This window comes from Oryctolagus cuniculus, chromosome 4 (genome assembly GCF_051225735.1).
Source record: "Oryctolagus cuniculus isolate XC-2025 breed Fujian yellow rabbit chromosome 4, ASM5122573v1, whole genome shotgun sequence".
In the NCBI taxonomy this organism is placed as follows: domain Eukaryota; kingdom Metazoa; phylum Chordata; class Mammalia; order Lagomorpha; family Leporidae; genus Oryctolagus; species Oryctolagus cuniculus.
Genome location: NC_142870.1, coordinates 108,600,587 through 108,616,075, shown reverse-complemented (window position 1 = coordinate 108,616,075; position 15,489 = coordinate 108,600,587). Strand labels below are relative to the sequence as shown.

At 44.2% G+C, this 15,489-nt stretch overlaps 1 protein-coding gene across 6 annotated transcripts in view; it reads right to left on the bottom strand.

The window, feature by feature from the left end:
• PLD1 (phospholipase D1) overlaps window positions 1-15,489 on the bottom strand; it is a 192,046-nt gene that overhangs the window by 14,009 nt on the left and 162,548 nt on the right. For 5 of the 6 annotated variants that reach the window (XM_070072512.2, XM_070072514.2, XM_089330935.1 and 2 more), the window contains one exon: window positions 7,017-7,170. In XM_070072512.2, coding sequence (XP_069928613.2) covers window positions 7,017-7,170 — 154 coding nt within the window. Of the gene's footprint in view, window positions 1-6,168; window positions 6,306-7,016; window positions 7,171-15,489 lie in introns of those variants that run through there. The other variant, XM_089330937.1, reaches the window with a different exon arrangement.

Below are 15,489 nucleotides of genomic sequence, written 5' to 3'. Positions count from 1 at the left end.
CCTTTGCTGAGATGGGGAGTTCTGTGGGTGGAACTAGTTGGTGGGAGAAGAGTAGGAATTCAATTTGGAGCCTGTTGGGACATCTAATCTCAAACATCGAAGTGGCAACACTGAGCAGGCCATTCTATAAATGGGACTGGAGTTTGGGAGAGAAGGCTTGACTGGGAGTAGAAATTGGAGAATTGTATTGGCATCTAAGCTTATGGAGCTGTATGTTTTTTATCAAGCTCTCCAGAGGCGTGGGTATACACAGAGGAGGAAGACCTGGTGCACCCCAACAGCAGTGGAGAAGAGGAGCAACCAGCAAGGCTGGAGAGAAGCCAGGGGTGTGGTGTCTTACAATCACACCAGGAAATATGTCAAGGAGATCTGTGCCAGCACAGGCAAGGACTGCTCACTGGGTTTAGTGCCGTCGATGTTGTTATACTGTTACCTTCTTTGTGTTTAGATACATGTTAACTGACATCATCATTGTCATGGGTTTAGAGCTTCCAATCAATATGAACGTTTTAAGCATTCTTTTACTATGAATTTGAGTGGTTGCCAGTTTTTCATTATTATGAACAATGCACCAGTAAACATAATTTATTCATCATATATAACTTTTGCGAGTTTCTGTAAACTTTTAATTAGAAAAAATCCTAGAATTAAAATTCCTGGGCCAAAGAATATACAACATTACTCCAAGAAAGGTTGTAGCAACACAGCCACTGTTAACCATGCATCTCTCTCCAGTCATCGCCAACATTATCAACTCTTGAAATCACTCAACTTTATAGGGGTAAAAGAGAAACTCATTTTAGTCTGTACTCTTTCTGCTTTATAAAAAGTCTTCAAGATAAAAAGATCTGAGCTCACTAGGATTCTTGAGTTTTATGAGCCCAGATTTCTATTTCTACTTCAAATAGTGCCTCCTTCACACTACAGGGAAATAACTTTAACACCAACAACAACAGCAACAAAAAACTTAAGGGATGATGTTTGCACATAGATGCTGACTGATAACTGAACCCTATTTGAGAGGTAACTCATTTTATGACAATCAGTAAAGTATAACAACACCTTGATTTGGGCTAGGTCTAAGGAGCTGAAAATTGAGCAAAGAGTATTTTTGTGACGGGCTTTCAAATTAGAACAAGAGGGGTGAGCGTTTGGCCTCCTGGTTAAGATGCTAGTTAGGATGCCTGCATTCCACCTGGGAGTGCCCGAGTTCAATTCCCAGCTCCGGCTTCTGACTCCAGTTTCCTGCTAACACATGTCCTGGGAGGCAGCATGATGACTCAAGCAGCTGGGTTTCTGCCACCCACACAGGAGACCTGGATTGAGTTCCCATTGCTGACATCTGGGGAGTGGGCTCGCGGATGAAAGTTCTCTCTTTCTGCCTCTTTCCCTCTCTGCCTCTTAAATAAATCAAAATTTTAAAGAATTAGAACAAGCAATGAAACAATGTGTCCAGCAAGTTATCGGTTAAGGTCTTGCTCATAGAAGTATTTAAATAAGTTTACAACAAGCAAAGTCTAGCAATATATTATTTTCCCTGTTGACATTTTAATTATAAGAAATTTATGTTAACACATACAAACAACAGGAAGTACTCTGGGTACGATATTGAGGACTAAGGTTTGGAAGGAAAATAGTTTGATTCATCTTATGTATATAATGACGATTATTTAACATTTAATTGTTTACATATCACAGAAAGTAGGAAGGTAGTAAAGCTGCAGTTATTTCTGCTCTTTCCATTCCTCATTCCCACTTCTTCAAGTGATTCCGAACTTACTTGTGTGGATAATGGTTTCTGTTGAGTGATGGTTATATTTGTAAAGTTTGGATAATTTTCTAGGACTTAATGAACTGTTCAGCTCAGAGTTGTGACATTCAGTGCAGTACTCTGATGGCTGATGCTGTCTCTATTTAGAATTGATTTCACATTGAACTGTGTCTATTTCTATTCAAAAATAGCCCAGATGGAAAATGGATTGGAGCTGCGTTTTTTAAGTGAGAAAATGGCTGTGCTCTAGGCCACAATATTTATCTTTGGGAACATTTCCTAATAAAAAGAGGCTAAAATTGACATGAGGTTTTTGTGGTGCTTTTTAATATATCATCTGTATTTGCCATTGGGGCAGAGGGAAAATAATTGTTCAAGAACAAATGTCTCTTTAAGACAGTTTAAAACTTGCTAGGAAAATAAAATACTAGGAATAAACTTAGCGTGAAGTGTATAGGATCAGCATAAAAGTCACTAAATTAGTGAAAAAATTCTCCCCCAATAATGATTTACTGAAGAACAAAAATTTTAAATAAATTGAAGGCATACTGTATTTTTCAATAGAATGACTCAACATTACAGAGATGTCAATTCTTTTTATATTAACCAATAAATCTGTTATAACCCAAGTTGAAAAAAATAAAAAAGGATTTGAGGGAACTTGAGTAAATTTCTAAAGTTCATGTGAAAAATGAATATTTAAGAATAGGCAGGCTGGCACATGGTGCAGCTGGTTAAAGCCCCAGTCTGCAGTGCCAGCATGCCATATGGGCACTGGTTCAAGTACCAGGTGCTCCACTTCCCATCCAGCTTCCTGCTAATGAACCTGCGAAAGCAGTGGAAGATGGCCCAATCCTCGGGCCCCTGCACCCACATGGGAGACCTGGAAGAAGCTCCTGGCTCCTGGCTTCAGATTGGCCCAGATCTGGCTGTTGGGGTCATTTGGGGAGTGAACCAGTGGGTGGAAGACCTCCTCTCTCTCTCTGCTTCTGTCTCTGTAACTCCATCTTTCAAATAAAAAAAATATTTTTTTTAAAAAAAATAACACAACTCTGGAAAATAATACAGATTTGGGCAAGTGGTATGGCAAAAAGTGGTATTAAAATGCACAGCCATAATAATAAATGTGGTATCACACTGACATGCAAGTGACCATTCTTTCAATGTAGCATTTACAGGACTAGAGAAGGGGCAGAATACATGGCAATTTGGCACATCACCAACAGGCACAGCAGATCACTGAGCCAGGGTACCACTGTGTATCACACAGTTCTGGGTCAGTGGGTTAGCTGGTGGGGGAAGTTACAGCCCCTACTCATTTCTTTTCTTTCTTTTTTTTTTAAGATTTATTTATTTATTTTGGAGGTGGAGTTGTTACAGAGAAGAAGAGATACAGAGAGAGGTGTTCCATCTGCTGGTTCACTTCCCAAATGGCCTCAATGGCCAGAGATGGGTCAATCCGGATCCAGGAGTTTCTTTTGGGTCTCCCATGTGGATGCAGGGACCCAAGGACTTGGGCCATCTTCTACTGCCCTCCCAGGCCATAGCAGAGAGCTGGACCAGAAGAGGAGCAGCCTGGACAGGAACCGGCACTGCAGGTGGAGGCTTAGTCCCCTACACCACAGCACCGGGCCTCCTACTCATTTCTTACATTACACTAACCTTAAGATGTCAAATGTAAAAAGCAAAAAGCAAACAAGTACTCTAGGAAAACATAAACACATGTTTGATTTTCACTGAGAAAACTATTCTAATTGTATGGGAAAGGGGGAAAAACAAAAAATACACTGAAAGAGTTGATTAATAAACACTGAAAATTTTTCATGGGACTGGTATAGTAGTGCAGAGGGTTAAGCTGTCACCGGGAAGCCAGCATCCTACATGAGTGCCTGTGTGAGTTCTGGCTGCTCCACTTCCCATCCAGCTCCTGTTAATGTGCCAGGAAAGGGGAGACCGGGATGGAGTTCCAGGCTTCTGGCTTTGGCCTGGCCCAGCTCCAGCTACTGAAGACATTTTGGGGAATGAACCAGCAGATGGAAGATCTTTTCTCTTCTCTCTCTCCCTCTCTCTCTGTCTCAACACTCCAACTCCTAAGTCTGCCTTTCAAATAAATCATTTAAAAAAACTGAAAAATTTCCCCACATACTCCATGATTCAAAGGCAACTGACTAGCCAGATTCACAACACATGTGACAAAGAACTTAGCATCCTATGTAATTAAAGTTCTTATAAATAATTAAGAGAAAATGAGGCCTTCCAACATAATGAGTGAAGAATATGAATAAGTGAGGCAATTTACAAAAGAATAATTACACATGACAAACACATTTAAAAATTCTAAAAAATGAAAATAATGACATTCCATTTGACATCTAACATATTGGCAAGGATTAAATAAAATAATGGAAGTCAGTAAAGGCATGAGGAACAGCCCCTCTAAAACATGGTGAGTGATATAATAAGAAGTTAGGGGGCAGAAAAGCTTCCGTAGCGTAAGGAGACAATCAGTGCCAAGGAGGTATCTACAGACATAATCATTCTTCTCTGTCAGCCACAAACCTGCTGCACAATGAGGTGTTACAGGAGTGAGGGCAGACACATACAAGTGGGGTCTTCAAAACCTTCATGGAAAATCCACCTTCTCTTTTAATTCCATTTCCTTTTTAAAGGTTTATTTATTTACTTGAGAGGCAAAGTTAGAGAGAGAGAAAGAGAGAGACAGGTCTTTGATATGCTGGTTCACTCCCCAAAGTGGCTGTAATGGCTGGAGCTGGGCTGATCTGAAGCCAGGAGTCAGAAGCCTCCCCTGGGTCTCCCAAGTAGGTTCAGGGGGCCAAGCACTTGGACCACCCTCCTCTGCGTTCCCAGGCCATCAGCCATCAGCAGAGTGGGATTGGAAGTGGAGCAGCCGGGTCTCGAACCAGCCCCTGTATGGGATTCTGGCGCCACAGGCAGATGCTTAACCTACTATGCCATTGTGGCCAGCTCCTTTAATTCCATTTCCATGAACTTTCTGACACTTTTAAGTGAAAAAATGACATAGCCACTAAAAGGTTACCAAAAATTTAATAACACACTAAAAACGTGTGTAAAGTTAATAATAAAGAATATTGTAGACCTGCAAGATTCTTATTTTAAAAATACCACATGTAAATACTTAAGTATACAAACAAGGGACATCATATATATGAAATGTTAACATTATTAGCATAGGTCAATTTAATTTTCCTTTCTGTTTTCTTATTTACCACGTTTCTACATTGAAAATGTGTTGTACATCAGAATGCTCAATAATGATCACAAATTTGAAAAGTTATAAAGAAGCCCACACTTTAAAGACAATAGTTAAATCCTCACAGAACCAAAAAGGTCTGGCATATATTTGCAGTTTACGAAAGGAAATATTTGTTTTTGTGTATATGCCGCAGTAGGCCATCGATGAGTGGATTGGCAGGGCACTAATTTTAAATTCTCCCCTGCTGAGCAAAACACGTTAACCTTAGAAGCTAATAGAAATATCAATCACTTGAAAAAAAATTCTTACTGGCAAACTAATTAGTAACAAAAGCAATAAATACAGCAGTGAAATTGGGGAGGAGGTGTTGACTGACAGGCGGAAGTGTGAGGGGCGGGTCTGCTGAGCTTCTTGGGGAGAGGCAGCAGAAGGAACGCCTCTGGAGCCCAAAGCTTCTATTGGGTGGGAGGACAGAGGGTGGGAGGCGGAGTGCTCGCCACGCCCCTGGCTGCTGGTGAGCCAGCTTCCAACAGTGACACCGGGCAGTGCCCCTCCACAAACACAACAGTGCTCCAGGACATCTGTGGAAAATGCAACTAAAACCCACGTTTATTTTGGAGTACAACAATTTGAAATTCATGCATATACGGGGTTTTTCAGAAAGGCCATAGAAAATGTGTATTATGGGAAAAACTATGCATGGCTCTCAAGGATTTTTTTGCAAAATTCATTTTTTGGTTCCATCTTCCATGAACTTTTTGAAGTCCACTTGTACCACGAAGCACCATCCTTAGCCATTTCAGGGACACCTGCTGCATCTCACTGTCCACGCCACCCTGAGATCACAGTGTGGCCAGTACAGCTCTAGAATCGAGAAACTGTGGACCTCCTGCCAAGACCTAGAGACGGGAGAGTGGGCAGGTGTTCCACAGACGGTGGGCAGAAAGGGTTGGCAGCAAGTGAGGGGAACAGTGACCCGAGAGGGCGCTGTGTTAGGAATGAGGATTTCACTTGTTCTTAGTTTTCCTGTGATTTAGGAAGCCACTGGACAGGAGTGAGAACAGACTTGGGACCTTGCCTGGAAGGCTCTAGGAGGATCATTCTACCGAGAAAAACAGCCCGCAGGTCCTGGTGGCAGCTAAAGCTCAGCCCGCAGGGTTCTCAATGACACCTAACTCAAGGAGGGACTCATCAGACCCACACAATGCTTAATGCTTGCTCTCCAGCCCAGCACAGGTTCATTTAAAACTCCCATCTCCTGCAGATCAGAGATCTTCCACATCTGGAATCATCCTGAACCTGACAAATGAAGTTCCCACACGTATATCAGACACCAGTAACCACCTGGCATACTCCTTTAGTAATTTCCAATGTTTAAAACTGGAATCATCTTTTAAAACTTAAATTGGCTGGTGCCAGCGCTGTGGTGTAGGGGGTGAAGTGGCAACCTACTATGCTAGTATCCCATGTGGGGGCAGGTTCTAGTTCCGGCTTCTCTACTTCCAATCCAGCTCTCTGCTGTGGCCTGGGAAAGCAGTGGAAGACGGCCCAAGTCCTTGGCCCCCTGCACCCACATGGGAGGCCTGGAAGAAGCTCCTGGCTCCTGGCTTCAGATCAGCCCAGCTCCATTTGGGGAGTGAACCAGCTGATGGAAGGCCTCTCTCTCTCCCGCTGTCTTTCTCGCTCTCTGCCTCTACCTCTCTGTAACTCTGCCTTTCAAATAAACAAATAAATCTTTAATAAAAAACAAATTGTCACTAGACCATTTGACCTGCTCAATTCCTACATAATTGATATATTGTAAATATTGCTTTCCATTACACGTTACAATGGCAGAGACTATGAAAATAAAATTCAGTGTGTACTGCACGGAGTCACTCTGCACCCTGCTGAGCACACATCTTCTGGGATGGAGACCCCACCCCAGGAACCTGGCATGCTCACATGAGCTAAGGGAGGGGTGGGCTGAGCCCCAGGACCCATGGCCAAGACCCAGCTTAGGAGGCCCACCTGAAGCACTGTAGCCGGAGTCCCTGGGCGAAGCGGCCGGCCTGGTACTCTTCCCCATCCATGACGGAAGGCACCGTCTCTGTGTCCTGGACAATGACAGCCATCTCACTGTCCCGCTTACCCAGCATGCTTCGGTCATTGATGTTGGCAGAGCCTGGAAGGGACAGGAGTACAACAGAACTTTCGAGTGGGAGTTCACACTGTGGATTCCCTGCTGGCTGGACTCTTTGATAAGGAAGCGCCTAGCAAAGCTTATCAAGAGAAGAGGGACTTCAAGTGGCCCTCCCTAACGGGGTGGGATGTGATCAGCATAAAACCAGCCACGGCAACCTCATTATCTTTGCTGGTGCCTGGCTCCGAATGGGCACATGGGTTCCAGCCAATGTGACTTGAAGGCAAGCCTTCTAGGCACTTTCAAGAAAGGTTTTCCTCTTTGTGTAAAGGAACACAAGAAATGGATGCTGTCTCTTCCTGCCTTCAGATATTTGGAATTGAGGAGCTGGATGAGGACATGATTCTGGGAGTGACTGCAGCCACTTTGCAACCATGGGGGACAGGCAGAAAAGTTGAGGACAGCAGAGAGAGAGAGAGAAAAAAAAAGATTTGGTCTTTAAGTCAATCAACTAGCCAAGCCTAGGGCATTCCTACATAGCAAACAAAACATTTTCTATTGTTTCACCTATTCGAGTTGAGTTTTCTACCCTGTGACTCATAGGATTTTCATGTAACCATCAAACACTTAAGAACCAGACTCTCTGTGGACTTTAACTCAGCCACACAGGGATACCTGTGTGTCAGGAGGAACGAGTGCCTTCACAACCAGCAGTCTGATCTCAGGACAGCGTGGCTGGGGGCTTGGGGGCTCGGGGGCTCGGGGGCTCGGGGGCTCGGGCTCTCCCCTCCCCTGCCTCACCTGGGTCAGGGCGTGCCAGCAGCTTGGCAGCACCCTTCCCCCAGCCTGTTTTTAAATCCCAGTCAGCTGAGTACGTCGACCGGCACGTAGGAAGGACAAACTACTCTAACCCCCGGTTCAACCTGAGCTTTCCATGTGGATTCCGAAACCCTATCGCGTTTTCTGCGTTAGTAACTGCGGCTTCTCGCTTTTCACCCCTTGAGGCGTCCTGCAGACTATGCAAGGGGCCCAGGCTGACTGTTCCTCCTGGTTCCTCTTGCCCGTGCTGCAACTCTGCTGCTTCTGCCAAGGCGAGCAGTCTCAGGCTGAGCAGGCACACCGGCTGCCCTGCGTGACCGCAGCAGCCCTGCCAGGAGCCCGGCCGGCAGGAGTCCGTGCCCTTCCCTAACATCTGCCATGTACGGCCACACAGTCCACACGCCCATCTACGCTGTCTGTGCACGTGAACGGTGCCCATGCTGGTTCTGGTGGACACAGAAGGGATGCAGCAGCCATGGAAATGTGGGAGCACCACTGGAGAGGTGGACGGCGGCCACCTTCGAGCCACTCGGGTCCGTAGGCAGCAGCTGCTCCTTACGCGTACGCGCACACTTTCACTAAGCTATACGGCCTGCAGCCGTACCTCTGCACTTCACAACTGGCCCGGCGTTAGTTCGGACGAGTCATTTCATGTTCTCAGCTTTAACCTGAGCTTTCCTAAATTGGGATAATAAAGACTCTCAGGGTTTTGTTTTTTTATGCGAGTTAAGCAAGTCCATGTGAAAGCACTTAATGATCTATAAACTTCTCTGCAAGTGTTTATTGTTATTGACATTAGTAATAAATACTTCTAAATTCTAGAATATCTGCCCCAGAAAACACTGCAGCAGGGAGACAGTCGACTCGCTGGAATGTAGCACTGGTAACAAAGAGCTCTCCGCTCTGGCTTGGTCTCCTTGACCTAAGTGTGTGAAGAAAGGACCCCAGGAGCTTAGCCTCCAGACCCTGCTTTGAGATTTCATTACCCTCCTGGACCCACCAGAGGGCGCTCCGGGGCTGAGGGCTGCAGGATCAGCTCCACACCCAGGCAGCTCCCCCAACCTCCGCCCACCATACTGGGGGTGGTGGTGGTGGTGGTGGGGGAGATGGGGTTGCAGGTGAGGGGCTCACTCCAGAGAGGAGGAACACAGAGGGTACGGTTCTGGGACTTCCAGGGCGATCTGGAATTACCCAGAGCACTGACTCTCAAAGTCACTGGATTTCTCCCCAGGCTGAAAACATGACCCCCAGAGCCGGGGAGCCCCCTGGACCTTCCCAGGTACAGCCCTCCTTCCTCAGAGGGAGGCCCGATGTTGGACTTCATGTACACGCCCGACACTGTTTTCCTGAACAAAGAATGCTTTAGACTTTTTAATTTATACAAAAGAAACCACATAGCAGATAATCTTTTGAGATTTCTTTCTTTTCTCCAGTATCATGATTCTGGGATTTATCTATGCACAGTAATGCATTTATTTTCCTTGAATGAACACACCAGGGATTTATTTATTCATTCTGTTGATGGATGTCTGCATTGCTTCCAGAATTTTGCTGTGATGAGCAATTCTCCTCTACAGAGTTGTTTATATGAGGGCATTTCAAAAAGTTCAGGAAAAAGGAAAGATCATTTTGGTGCAAAAAAATTCTGAAATTCATGTATAGTTTTTTCATAATACATACTTTACACAAACTTTGTGAAGAGCTCTTGTATTTTTCAAATTATTAAAATTATTTATAATTTAAATTAAGTTTAAATTATTTATAATTTTTTAAATTATAGGCAGAGAGAGGAGCAGATAGTGAGAAAGAGATGGAGCTCTTTGAACTGCTAGTTCACTCCCCCAGTGCCCACAACGGCTGGGCCAGACGGAAGCCATGAACTCAATCTGGGTTTCCCATGTGGGTGAGAGGGCCCCAGGTACTACAGCCATGACCTGCTGCATCCCAGGGTGTACACTGGCAGGAGGCTAGAATTGGCAGTGAAGCTGGAATTTGAACTCTGACACGCTCATATGGGATGTGGGGCATCTTAACTGCTACTCCTGACACCCACCCCAGGAGCACTTGTATTTGTTCTTCAGCCCACACATGTGTGGGCAGTAGTGGATGATGAGCTGTAGGGTGGCTAACATTACTAGGTTCTATCAGAATATTTTTTTCTTTTTTTATGATTTATTTGAAAGGCAATTTACACAGAGAGAAGAGAGAGAGAGGGAGGGAAGGGGGGGGGAGAGAATCTTCCATTCACTTGTTCACTCCCCCAAATGGCCACTATGGCCAGGACTGGGCCAGGCAGAAGCCAGGAGCCTGGAACTCTATCTGGGTCTCCTAGCTGGGTGCAGGGGTCTAAGGATTTGGGCCATCTTCTGCTGCTTTCCCGTGGTTATCAGCAGGGAGCTGGATCATAAGTGGAGCAGCCGGGACTCAAACTGGCACCCACATGGGATGCTGGTGTCATAGGTATCATCTTAACCCACTGTGCCACAATGCAGGTCCCAGTGCCAGAATATTTTCTAAAGGGTTTTCCAATTTATGTTCCTAGCAGCAGTAACTGGGGGTCACTGTTGCTGGACGGCCTTGCCAATACTAAGATAGTTAAGCTTTTAAATTTTCACCTTTCTGGTATTTAAACGTGGTTACTTTTGTCATTATTATATGAATGAGAATGAACACTTTTCCCAAGTTCATGGGCTTTGAGTATGTTCTCTTTGATGAAGTTCCTTTAGCTTGGCCTTGGCCATTTTTCTTTGGATGTTTGGCTTTTTTATTTAAATCTGTTCTTTGCATATTTTGAAAACTAAATGTGTTGTAAACATCTTTCAGCTTGTGGCTTGTCTTTTTATTCTTGACAGTATCTTTTAGTGGATAAAGTTCTGAGTTTTAATGCAGTTGGGCTTATGTATGTTTTCCTTTATTGTTTGTGGTTTTTTTTTTTTTTTTTTTTTTTTTTTTTTGGATATGTCTTATTTAAGAGATTGTGAATTCTTCTGTGGAAGGCAGAGTAATAAGCCCCAAGGACGTTCACATCCTAATTCCTGAAACTTGTGCATTTGCCCTGTTGCATGACACAGGGGAACTGAGGCTGCAAATGGACTTAAAGTTGGAAATCAACTAACCTTACAGCAGGGTGATTATTATCCAAAACAATGGCAAGGGCACTTACAAATGAAGGCGGTCAGAGGTGGATATGACTCTAGAGCACACTGAGACTTGAAGCGTTTTCAGCGATGTAGGGTTGCTGCCTCTCAAAGACGGGGAACAGGCATGAGCCGAGGGACATGGGCAGCTTCCAGAAGCTGGAAAGGCAAGGGACTGGATTCTCCCCCTGGAGCCTCCAGACAGGAGTGCAGCTGGCCTGCCTGCGGGCACCCTGACTCTAGTCCAGTGAGACCCGTGTACGAATGACAACCTGCAGAAGTGTCAGATAATACCTTTGTGTTGGTTTGCATCATTAACATCATTTGTCACAGCAATTACAGAAAACTAATACTCCCGGGCTGACGTCGTGGTACAGTGGGTTAAAGTGTTGTTTGCAACACCAGCATTCCATATGGGCACTGGCTCGTGTCCCGAATGCTCCACTTCCAGTCCAGCTCCCTGCTAATTCACCTGGGAAAACAGCAGTGGATGTCCCAAGAGCTTGGGCCCCTGTCACCCACATGGGAGACCAGGATGGAGTTCCAGGCTCCTGTCTTTGGCTTGGCCCAGCCCTGACCATTAGAGCCATGTGGGAAATGAACCAGCAGACAGAAGATATCTTTCTCTTCATCTCTTTCTGTAACTTTGCCTTTCAAATAAATTAAATAAACCTTTAAAAAGAGAAAAGAAAAGAAAAACAACAGACCAAGTTTACCGTCTTTTAGTTTATTTCCTTTCAAGGAAAATCAGTTCTGCTCTTGAACCCAATTGGGCTGTTCTATAGTTTCCACCACTTGTGCACCCTGTGCCTTCAGATTCTAAGTTCCCAGCCCTTACTACACATTAGCATTGCCTAGAAACCTTTTAAAATACGGATGCGAAAAACAGACAAAATCCCCTGATGCTGAGTCCCAAACCAAATACACCGGACCAATCAGGTCAGAATTTCTGGAGGAAGGAACTAGGTGTTGGTATACTGTTCCATTCCAGTATCCATCAGTCATCCCTCTTTTTCTTATCCATTTTAAGGTACACTGCAGACATGGATAAAGTTTCCCCCCTAAATATTCATATATTCATTCTCTCTCTCCATACTACCTATTTAGCTAATATATATATATATATAATTACCTATCTACTTATCTATTATTTACCAATTTAATATATATTATCTATCTACTTATCTACCTATCTTTCCTTCCATCAATCCACCATCCATCCATCCATCCATCCATAATGTATGCGTGTATTTAGCTTTAAAGCTCTCCAGGTAAATCTACAGCAGTCAGGGCTGAGACCCCCTAGGACTAGAAATTCTTAGAATAAAAAGAACCCCTCTTTACTGGGGCAGCTCCCCTTGCAACACGGGTGTTATGACTTCCGGAGAGTTTCCCTACCCACCCACACTCAGTGATTGCCTGTGGACCCTCTTGCCAGTTCAGCCACCCACCCCATTGCTTCTGGTGTAGGGGCAGGAAACACTGCCGCTCCTCTAGCCCAAAAACTCTCTGAGGGCAGTGGCACTGTTTCACCCGAGTTTTACTTCTCCACACTGTGTCCTGCACTGGATTAGTGAACATTACAAACAATGATTTCACATAGCCAATATTCTACTTAAAAGATAGCCATGTTTTGTTTATGAAAACAAATGTCAGTTTGGTTAAATGTTAAAATTACCATGGGTTATAAAACTGGACTCCGTCACAGATTTGATGACCAGCAGGGCAACAAGTGATTAAAACTATATACAAAAGAGATCTTCAATGTGAGAAAACAAGTCTTCCTCATGGGGAAAAAAATGAGAATAAACAATTAGTCATTTTTCTTATGCCAGTGAGTCAACTCTTCTAGCATAAGGTTGCCATGTTAGAAAAAGTAACCACAAGTTACTTTATTATTATTTTTTGACAGGCGGAGTGGACAGTGAGAGAGACAGAGAGAAAGGTCTTCCTTTGCTGTTGATTCACCCTCCAATGGCCGCTGCGGCCAGCGCGCTGTGGCCGGCGTACCGCGCTGATCCAATGGCAGGAGCCAGGTACTTATCCTGGTCTCCCATGGGGTGCAGGGCCCAAGCACTTGGGCCATCCTCCACTGCACTCCCTGGCCACAGCAGAGAGCTGGCCTGGAAGAAGGGCAACCAGGACAGAATCCGGTGCCCTGACCCAGAGTAGAACCTGGTGTGCCGGCGCCGCTAGGTGGAGGACTAGCCTATTGAGCTGCGGCGCCAGCCCGCAAGTTACTTTAGATTCCTTTCAGCTTTAAAGGCTTGCTTAACAACTGTAAACATTTCTTATCCTCTCAAACTCCTGGGAACTGAAACATTTTTCTCTGTTATGAGCTTAAACAGGGCTGATGCGTTAAAACATGCAACCATCTGCTTACTCTTCGAGTTTCCGCCGAGATAGAGAGAACATAGGAAGCTCCTGATTTTTCCTTGGGAGGAATCTGTTCTTTAAGTCATGCTTGGGGAAGGGAAAAAAGACAGCCAGCCTCTAAGAACTACCAAGCAAGACCTCTTCATACCCCCATGGCCCTGACTTGAAGTTCAAGAGAGTGGGCAAGAGCTCTGTTCACAATAGAACAATTATTGCTAGCTGGTCTAAACAAACCGTAGCTTTGCAGGGTTTGGAAACCTTTCTAGAAAACAAACCAATTTAAAAACTCAAGCAATATATTTAACTGTTAGCTCTGTTCCTGAATTCCACCTTGCTTTTGTACTTTATATAGAGTAGAGCAGGCTGAAGGTGAGAGCGGTCTTTCAAAGGGAAAGGCGTACATTTGTTAAACTTCATTACAAGAGTTCTCAACTCTTGCTGAAAAGACCGACTGAATTTTACTTGGCTGTGCTTGTTTTTCCATTCCAGCAAACATCAATACTTTTTCTCTTTTGCACTGTCATTTTTCAGATGGAATATAAAAATATTGTGAGGTTGGCTTTTGAAGAACAAAGAACAAAGTCAGAGTAGTTTAAGAAAAATAAGAGAAATCTCGTGCATTGGGGGAATGTGGGGAAGTAAACAAACCTCTAAAGAGCTTTGATTTCTATAAAATAAAAGGTAAAAAAAGACATTGTTCTTAAATGTCCTGTATAAGTTTAAAAGAATATCTAATTTATCTACCCATCGATCCATCCACCTCTGTATCTAATCTCTCTCTCTCTCCACATACATTTTGTGCTTTCAGAACTACTTTTCCTTTCTTTTCAAACCATATTCCATTACAATAACAAGACAGCCTCATTACTGCTAGCTAGAGGATTTTTCTGTATCTTCTCAGTAGAAGACAGAGATGGAAAAAGCATATTTGCTGCCAAAAAATTTCAAAACATTGCACAACACATAGGTTCTTAAAGAATAGTGAAGAATCTTATTATGGCTGAGAAACTACATTTTATTTAAAACAGATGAGCAGAATTCCTGACTGGTTCACGACCTATCTCTCAGTAACATGCCCCAACCCTGGTCAGCTCATTTACCTGACTGGTCATCAAGACCTTGCTTCTCACTTGCCAGTGTTCATGTAACACAATATTACAAAGCAAGCAATTCTGGGATGGGAAAATGGAGGAAGAAAGCTTAACATTCAACCCTCTTGTTAACTCGATCTTATCTGGATAGGATGTACAGCTTGAACTTCCTGCTGACCCACCGGTGGGGATAGGCCTCAGGAGAAATCTACGGTGTCTTCTTGTTAGGAAGAGAATGCAGACTTCAGTGTTGGTCTAGACCATGTCATTAACACACAATTCCCTCCTTACCCAAGCAATTCAAGAAGGCTGGCCTGCTCTGCACACTGATTAGTGACACCCAGCACACAGATGTTAGGAAAAAACAACTACACCATACAGGCTGCAATATTTTAATAACTTTCTGATTCTGATTTTTCCATAACTTTGGATCTGGGGTAACGGTTAAGTGGATGTGGTGTAAACACAAACAAATCACCATGGGGTGCTCACCTATGGTACATTCTTCCTCTTCATTTCTCCCCCACCAATTCCTCAAACTAAGGCACTTGGATCCAATATAAAAATCAAAGGAATAAAGAATAAGGGGTGAGTGTTTGGATGGTGGTTGGGTTGCCTGCTTCCCGTATCACAGTGCCTGGGTTTGAGCCCAGGCTCTGCCCCCACGCCAGGTTTCTGCTTATGTGCACCCTTTGAGGCAGCAGGAGATGGTACAAGTGCCTGGGTTCCTGCCACCCATGTGGGAGGCTTGGATTGAATTCCTGGATCCTGGCTTCGTCCTGGCCTTCCTCCAGGCACTGTGCGCATCTGGGGAGTGAACTGGTAGATGGGAGCTCGCTCTCTCTCTCTGTCTCATCAATCAATCAATCAAACAAATCAGATCAGAGACCATTAGACTTCTGGGTTAAACTGTAATTTGCACAAAGTCCATTAAACTG